The sequence below is a fragment of the Malania oleifera genome, chromosome 7 (assembly GCF_029873635.1).
Source record: "Malania oleifera isolate guangnan ecotype guangnan chromosome 7, ASM2987363v1, whole genome shotgun sequence".
Classification (NCBI taxonomy): Eukaryota; Viridiplantae; Streptophyta; class Magnoliopsida; order Santalales; family Ximeniaceae; genus Malania; species Malania oleifera.
The window spans coordinates 95,325,471-95,334,026 of record NC_080423.1 but is presented as its reverse complement, the minus strand read 5'-3'; the positions used below and the strand labels follow the sequence as shown (position 1 = coordinate 95,334,026).

The following is an 8,556-nucleotide window of genomic DNA, read 5'->3' as shown; positions in this document are numbered from 1 at the left end:
AAATTTGGGAATAACGACCACCGCATAAATTGAAAACCACTTTTCTTTAGGGCTCGTTTGGATCAAGGATTTTAGTTTGAAAAAATAAAAAGAAAATAAAATAAAAATAAAATTTAATTTTAATTATATTTTTCACGTTAATACCAAATACTGCTAAAAATGAAATTTATTTTAATATAGTTAAGAGTTAAGAAAAATCAAATGTAAAAGATACGTAAATCATATTTTTATTGATTAATTTGGCATATTTTTTTGTTTTCTTTCTTATTTTCGTGATTCTTAACATGAAAAAGTGAATTTCTTTATATTTTTCTTTATTTTTTTAAAAATTTTGCAAGTTCCAAACAAATACTTAATTAATAAATACTATTATAGATAATTGCTCGATGCTTTAATCTTAATAATCCAAATTTTGTAAAATTTCTCATTTAACAAATCATGTCGTGGATGACAAGTGCTATAATAAAACAGAAATAAAATAATACAAGCGTGTAGAAATAGAGTGATTAATTTTATTATATTCACAATTTTTAGTAATTATTCAAGGGGCTTGGGCGAGGGGGTGGGGGGGGGGGGGGGTTGTGGTTGGGTGCATTCATGGGTCCCGTTGTCACCAACTGTTCAAGCGTGAGACCGAACAAACATATCCATATCATGGATTGCTTAATCTGATAATTAATCAATCAATTAAGCACCACATCATGTCATGTGAACATAATATGATGAAACTATGAATTCCTTCGGCTGGTTACACATGAACTAATTAAGTAATATCATGAATTGGCCTGTTCAAAGGATGCATTGCTGGGTCTTTGATTGCCCTTTAAAATTTAATAATGAGTCATAAGTATGGTCTGTGATTTTGTGTGTGGCATTTGGTCATGGTGGGGTTGCGGAGGAAATGGTAAAACGTCCAATCCATCATAAACCAGATGCAGACTTTGGGCCGCAGCCAGCAAACAGTACCAGAAATCAAAATCCAATGCTTTGTGCAAGAGGGGCATGATGGCATTGGGCGTGCACTAGCCAGTGGGAGCTGTGGGAGGTGGAGGTGTTGATGCCTTCTGCTTTGATTGCCTTCCAAGCCAAGCCAAACTCAAAAGTTTCAGTTACAAGAAGCAAAACAAAGCAAAAGAAAAGCAGGCCAGTATAGATCAAACACCCACTTTTTGGCTCTTTTTGCTGGTACCTTTTGGCAGAGTTGGAGGCTTGCTAGCTAGCTCAAATTCTGCTACCGCTTTTAGCTGCACAGTGGATTTTTTGTGTGTCTGTGTGAGGAGCTAGCTACCCAGGTGTGTCAATACAGTTGACTTTCACCCTCAGCCGGCCGTCTTCCGCCACCCATGGCAGCTGCCGGGCTGCTGCTTCTCCTTATGCTGCTCTGTAGAGGATTTCAGGCTATGTCTTTGGTCACCGATCCTCGCGACGGTAAGATATATATATATATATATACATACACATGCGCCCTTTCCACTCTTTGAGCTAGCTAGCTTTCTTCCTGCTTTGCTCTATGAGAGTTGATTTTAGCTGGTTTTTCTTGCATTTTGCTTGGTGATCAGTGCTGAAATGATGATTTCCTCAAAGGAGCAAGTCAAAGGATTTGTTGGGCTTTTTTATCTTGTGCAATTATGCATATATTCTCATCTTCATACTTGAAAATTGGAAAACCTCTTTTGAGATAATTTTTAGAACTTGGCATGTGTGGTTGGATTTGACTTTTTAAAGCTCTTTATTTTTTCCAAAAGGAAAAACAAACACTGAATCTGAATTTGAATTTTAGAAAAGCTAGTTTAAAATCATGTGATTTTTACTTTTGAAATTGTAAAATTTACTTTAAAAAAGTCAAATCAGATGATTTCTGATCTTTTGTGTCCTGTGTATAACTGTGAAAGCTATTATAGGAATGTTATTAAATTTAATGCAATGGTAGATCTTAAATTTGATGAATTTCAACGAACAAGAGGAATTTTTTCAATTCGGTGAGACTGAGTAAGTTTAGAATCTGAATTATTGTTTTCTGAAATTTGAATAAAATAAAAAAACAGTGCTCGAGTTTTTTCTAAATGACAGTCCTTGATTCCCAACACATTGTATGGCAGAGGGCACCAGAACCATTTGCTTGTTAGGTTGCAGGCACCGTTCTAAACCATAAACTAGTTAAGGCAAGGCATGCCTCTTTTTGGTGGGGAACTGGAAAAAAACAGAAAAGCAAAAAAAAAAAGTCACTTCATTGAACTTGATTCTTCCCACATGACATCCTATTTTGCCCATCTTCATGTCTGCCTTGTGACCATTTTCTACGAACTTAAAATCACGTCAAGCCCATCAAAATCCCAACTCGTGTCTGTAGAAAAATCATTTCAGTAAGATGTGATTTTGGAATTGGATTGAGGCAGAGGATAGGGTTTTTCTTTTAATGGAAAACATCGGTTTGAACAAATATATGGTTTGAAAAAATTATCCTTAACTAGACCACATTCCCACACATTACTAGAAGGCGAGAGAAAAAAAAAAGTGTCCTTCGATGGGAACTCAACACTGGACAGTAAGTTTATGCCAGCATTTCCAATGTCCATGCAGCTGCGGCTCTCCGGTCTTTGAAGGACCAATGGCAACACACACCACCAAGCTGGGATAACTCAGATGATCCTTGCGGAGCACCCTGGGATGGAGTCATCTGCAGCGGTTCCAGGGTGACTACATTGTGAGTACAGTCGTCGCATTTTCTTTTCCTGTTTGTTAGCGAGCCTTATCGTTGTTCATTACACTCTACCTCTCTTCCAAGCCACTCATAATATAAAAGTGATGTTCTTCAGAAGATTATCAACAATGGGCCTTCAAGGGAGACTAGGTGGTGATATTGGAGGCCTCACTGAACTGAGATCCTTGTGAGTTTTCCTTTTCCTTTTTCCAAATGTGAATTTGCACTTCGCAGCATGTGACCAATAGATGCAGCAGCATGAATATAATTCAATTGGTTGATGCCAGCAATAGTTATTTTGCCCCTGATATGTAACATTACTTGATGTCAAGACATTGGTTGCTTAGTTCATTTAGCCGAAGTTTCACTTTCACTGGCATTTTATTGTAGGGACTTGTCATCCAACCGTGGTCTCACTGGTTCAATTTCACCACGGTTAGGCGATCTACAAAATCTGAACATCCTGTAAGATCAATAGGCTGTTTTAGCTGCATTTCTCACATCCATTCTACATTGAACAGGCAACTTTTTTCTGACATGTGGTTTCTGTCACCTTACAGAATTCTAGCAGGCTGTAGCTTCAGTGGTAACATTCCAAATGAACTGGGCAATCTTGCAGAACTATCTTTCTTGTGAGCACTACAAAAAAAAAATAATTATCTTCAATTCTTCATTCATTGAATGTCATACATCAATAGGGGAGTGATAATTTTACTTTCTTTGATTTTGTACCCCTTCTCAGGGCCCTGAACTCAAACAACCTAACTGGTGGAATACCTCCTTCTTTGGGTAATCTCTCCAAAATTTACTGGCTGGACCTGGCAGATAATCAGCTGACAGGATCAATCCCGGTTTCAACATCCACAGCACCAGGCTTGGACCGCCTCCTAAATGTAAAACATTTGTGAGTTCCCCACCCATTTCTGTTTCCAAACCTATCTCAAGAGTTAATTTTTTCAATTTAGTTTTTGAGGCACCAAAATCTTATGGTTCTTATCATTGCCCAAACAATGGGTTGATTTTTTGTGAACTTGCAGTCATTTCAACAAGAACAAGCTATCAGGCACCATTCCCCCCAAACTTTTCAGCTCTGAGATGGTGTTGATACATGTGTAAGTTGACACTCACTATCAGTTATTGTATTTAATTGCCCTCTTCTGATTGTTGTGGATCTTTGACAACAGGCTGTTTGATGGCAATAATTTAACTGGGAGTATCCCATCCACATTAGGACTCGTTCAGACTCTTGAGGTCGTGTGAGTAGGCTTCACCTTCTTTACTTCTTCAAACTTCAAGACATTAACTTCATATATATCTTCAAATATTTATGATATTTCCCTTATAATATTGACTATGGCTGCATGGATGCTGTCCCTGTTTGCAACAGTCGACTTGATCGAAATTCTTTGACAGGGAAAGTCCCATCAAACCTCAACAATCTCACAACCATCAATGAATTGTGGGTATTCCTTTTTAAGCTGGTAATAATAGATCTGACTATTTGGTGGTTGCCCTGACGGCTAAAACTTCTTCCCTTGTCCTTTGATCTTCTCTTGCAGGAATTTAGCATACAATAACTTGATAGGCCCATTACCAGACCTAATAGGAATGGATGCCCTCAATTATTTGTAAGAAGATAAGAGTGAGAGTTGTTTGCTTTTATACAATTTTATCTTCCTTTCTGATACTTAATTGTTTTATGCTTTTACTCATAGGGACCTTAGCAACAACTCGTTTGACAAATCACAAGCCCCTGTTTGGTTCTCAACCTTACAGTCTCTCACCACCCTGTAAGTTTTCACTGAGTTACAAAAAAATGCAAACCTGAACTAAGAATTATTCTGATGTGGAACATCTTGTTTGCTGCCAGGGTTATAGAATATGGATCACTTCAAGGGCCTCTGCCCCAGAAACTCTTCAGCTTTCCACAGTTACAGCAAGTGTAAGTTCCAGCATGCACTGTATGGGACCCTGAAATACTTTTTAGTAAATATCAATCTGGAGAGGGAGAAACAGTGAAAAATTTGCAATTCAGTTCTTGGGAATTTTTGGCAGGAAACTGAGGAACAATGCATTCAATGACACGTTGAACATGGGTGACAGTATAAGCCAGCAGTTGCAGCTTGTAGACCTGGAAAACAATCAAATTTCATCAGTAACACTTAGTTCTGGATACAAAAATACATTAGTGTGAGACAAATGCATGAAGCTTAACCTTCTGTATGAATGTCAATGTATATTGTCCACTGAACACAATTCTTCACTGTTATTTTTCATTTCAGACTTCTCGGAAATCCAGTATGTACTAGTCCTCTCTTAGGTACTGATTTCTGCCAGCTTCAGCAGCAAACTAAAAAGCCTTATTCTACCAGCCTTGCCAATTGTGGAAGCAAATCATGCCCCACCGATCAGAATCTTAGCCCCCAGAGCTGTGAATGTGCTTATCCATATGAAGGGACATTGTATTTCAGGGCACCATTCTTCAGAGAGTTGTCCAATGTTAATATGTTCCATTCACTGGAAATGAGCCTGTGGGTTAAATTGGGCCTTACCCCTGGTTCAGTTTCTCTTCAGAACCCTGTGTTCAATAATGATGACTATCTTCAAGTGCACTTAGAACTTTTTCCATCCACTGGTAAATTCTTTAATCGAACGGAGATTCAGAGGATTGGATTTGACCTTGGTAATCAAACTTATAAGCCTCCTCCACAATTTGGACCCTACTATTTCATAGCATCCCCTTATGCTTTCCCAGGTAAGGCAAATCACATTTTTTAACCTTGTAAATTCCATTTCATTTACATCTTTGAAATGATGGACCATAAATTTCCAAAAATCTTTCAGCAACAGGCGGAGGAACTTCAATTAGCACTGGCGTCATCATTGGGATAGCGATTGGCTGTGTCATACTTCTTGTTGTGCTCCTTGGAGTGGGAATATATGCCATTCAGCAGAAGAAACGGGCAGAGAGAGCCATTGAATTAAGTAAACCATTTGGTAATCTAAATTGAAACCATTTTTCTCACTTTTAATTGGAAATGTTATGATGCGGGCTTTGCTATGTTATGAACATGTTGCTTAACTGATTTTTTCTTTCCTTGTTTTAGCATCATGGGCTCCAAGTGGCAATGATAGTGGTGGTGCACCACAATTAAAGGGTGCAAGATGGTTCTCTTATGATGAACTGAAGAAGTGCACTAATAACTTCTCTGAAAGCAATGAGGTTGGGTTTGGAGGGTTTGGCAAGGTGAATTCTCCAGGTTCTTGATCTACATGTATGAAACCTTGCTTCTTTAAGAGACGAACTGTCTGATTTTTTTCCTGAATTCTTCAGGTTTATAAAGGAATGCTTTCTGATGGGCAAGTTTTGGCAATCAAAAGAGCTCAGCAAGGATCAATGCAGGGTGGGCTTGAGTTCAAGACTGAAATTGAGTTGCTCTCGCGCGTTCACCACAAAAACCTGGTTGGCCTAGTGGGTTTTTGTTTTGAGCAAGGAGAACAGATGCTAGTCTATGAATTTATGCCTAATGGAACACTTAGGGAGAGCTTGTCAGGTAGTTTTTTACTTTCCATTTCACAAATAAAAAACTGCATCTTTCCAACATTCTAATAAACATAATAAGATATTGTTCTGCATAATATGGGCTTTAGGGAGATCTGGCATTTATCTGGATTGGAAGAGGAGACTCCGTATTGCTCTAGGCTCGGCTAGAGGATTAGCCTACCTTCACGAGCTTGCTAATCCTCCGATAATTCACAGAGATGTCAAGTCAACCAATATTCTGTTGGATGAAAATCTAACAGCAAAGGTTGCAGATTTTGGCTTGTCCAAGCTGGTATCTGACAGTTCAAAAGGTCATGTTTCAACTCAAGTAAAAGGCACCTTGGTGAGCTTTACTACTTTCAAGAAATATCATTCTGTATAGATCTTCTATATGATGCATTCCTCTTACCTTGAACACTTGCTTGTTATGCCTCTAATCATAATATACATGAGGAAAAATTGTAGGGCACTTGAGAAATTAAATATGAAAATAATTAATAGCTAAAAAATATTGACCAAATTCTTTGCAATTCATCCTTATTTTTCAACATCCCACACATAGATTTTGCTGCTTGGAACAGTTTACAGATTTCCATGCACAAAGACCAACCAAAACACCAAGATAGCCTGCAATTTAATTCCATTTGTATTGTCTTTATATGCTGTCATGAATTTTTTTGAGTATTCAATCAAATTTTCCCACATCTCTACTGCCAAGAGCAAACCTTGCTTGAATAAGCAGTAATGTAGATGTACTTCCTTTCCTTTTTGCAGTTGTTTGTGTTTGCAGAACCTCTTTCTAGCTATTGACACCTGCATCAACTTAATTGTACATATGTTATCTGGTTGCAGGGTTATCTGGATCCTGAATATTACATGACACAGCAGCTAACAGAGAAGAGTGATGTGTACAGTTTTGGAGTGGTCATGCTTGAACTTGTGACAGCTAAACAACCAATTGAGAAGGGAAAGTACATAGTCCGTGAGGTGAGGATGGTGATGGATAAGAATGAACAAGAGCAGTATTATGGGCTGGCAGAGATCATGGATCCACTCATTAAGAACACAAGTAGTACTAATCTTGCAGGGTTTCGGAGATTTCTCGAGTTGGCAATGCAGTGTGTTGAAGAATCGGCCTCGGACCGTCCAACAATGAGTGAAGTGGTCAAAGCTATAGAAACCATTTTGCAGAATGATGGGCTGAACACAAACTCAACATCTGCAGCTTCATCTGCCACAGACTTTGGAGCTACAAAGGGTGCTGCTAAACACCCTTACATTAATGAAGCTCAGCTGCCAAGAAAAGATACTAATGATAGTGATGCATTTGACTACAGTGGTGGGTACGCAATCTCAACAAAAGTTGAACCCAAGTAGCACATATATGATAGATCTTTCCTTAATTTTTTTTCCCTTTTTCCTCAGGACTGTAATTGTTCCAATTTTACGTACAGCATGCAAGTTTCTTGTGTTGACAGAGTTAGCCTATCAAATGTGGGGAAGTCACAAGTAAAGCCCAAATATTTCATTTCCGTTAAGCTTGAGCTCATTTTTTGTATTCTAATCAAGAAAATGATAGATTTTGATGAATGTATTTTTATCTAAGAGAGAGAGATAGAGAAAGAGAGAGAGAGAAACCCTCAACCATTTGTATACTCCATCAACTCTACTTGCTTGAAAAAGTACATTGACCATGTAAGGGCTCTAAGAAATTTTTTGTTGATGTTCGTCTCAGATAAGCAACGGAAGCACACAATCACACACGAACGAATCAACAAACACTAATGCAATCATTGGATGATGAAATATACTCAAGAAGCAAACACTCAGTAATGAGAAGAATGAAAATCCAACCAAAAGACACAAGATTTACGTAGTTCGTCAATTTGCTTACGTCCACAGGAGCAACAACTTCATTTTCACTATGAACAATGTCAAAGCTTATAATAGGGTGACAAAACATTGATTATATGTGAACCCTAAACATACAGGAACCTTAGATCCTATCTAAAAATCCCTATCACAATTCCTAGAGGAAATCCCTCCTATTAGCCCAATCTACTGGCCCTAATTTGAAAATACGTAACTTGTGCCGAATGAAACCGTCGATGGTTAGAGCCCAAACCGTCACGGTTATCCCCCTACCTACAGACTCCTTTCATGCTCTTGCTCCTCACTTCACGTAGCTTTCCCCGATGCATGCACTTTTGCTCAAAATATGAGCCACATCCCCAACAATCTCCACCTTGACGAATATTCACCACTTAGGAAATCTGAAAACATAACCGTTGCTCCACCGGGGATAGTAGAT

General features: G+C 38.4%; 1 protein-coding gene across 3 annotated transcripts; it reads left to right on the top strand.

Moving 5' to 3' along the window:
- The first annotated feature begins 677 nt into the window (after positions 1-677).
- LOC131159223 (leucine-rich repeat receptor protein kinase HPCA1) lies at positions 678-7,939 on the top strand. Of its 3 annotated transcripts, XM_058113954.1 has the most exons (20): positions 852-1,428; positions 2,581-2,704; positions 2,817-2,888; positions 3,092-3,166; positions 3,262-3,333; positions 3,444-3,605; positions 3,739-3,813; positions 3,886-3,957; positions 4,089-4,160; positions 4,261-4,329; positions 4,417-4,491; positions 4,572-4,643; positions 4,757-4,891; positions 4,984-5,456; positions 5,546-5,698; positions 5,809-5,948; positions 6,036-6,255; positions 6,353-6,588; positions 7,098-7,584; positions 7,671-7,939. In XM_058113954.1, exons 1-20 carry the CDS (start codon positions 1,344-1,346, stop codon positions 7,676-7,678), a joined length of 2,877 nt encoding a protein of 958 aa, XP_057969937.1. In that variant the 5' UTR covers positions 852-1,343; the 3' UTR covers positions 7,679-7,939. The 3 variants fall into 3 exon arrangements, with proteins under 3 accessions (XP_057969935.1, XP_057969937.1, XP_057969936.1); XM_058113952.1 differs by having other exon boundaries at positions 678-1,428; positions 7,098-7,939; XM_058113953.1 differs by having other exon boundaries at positions 5,552-5,698; positions 7,098-7,939.
- Positions 7,940-8,556: the final 617 nt, after the last annotated feature.

Bases quoted from the DNA above. Each gene is read 5' to 3' on its own strand.
- LOC131159223 (XM_058113952.1), top strand. From the start codon at position 1,344: ATGGCAGCTGCCGGGCTGCTGCTTCTCCTTATGCTGCTCTGTAGAGGA. The intron at 2,705-2,816 runs GTGAGTACAGTC...GATGTTCTTCAG, and splicing joins GGTTCCAGGGTGACTACATT to AAGATTATCAACAATGGGCC. The intron at 3,167-3,261 runs GTAAGATCAATA...GTCACCTTACAG, and splicing joins CTACAAAATCTGAACATCCT to AATTCTAGCAGGCTGTAGCT.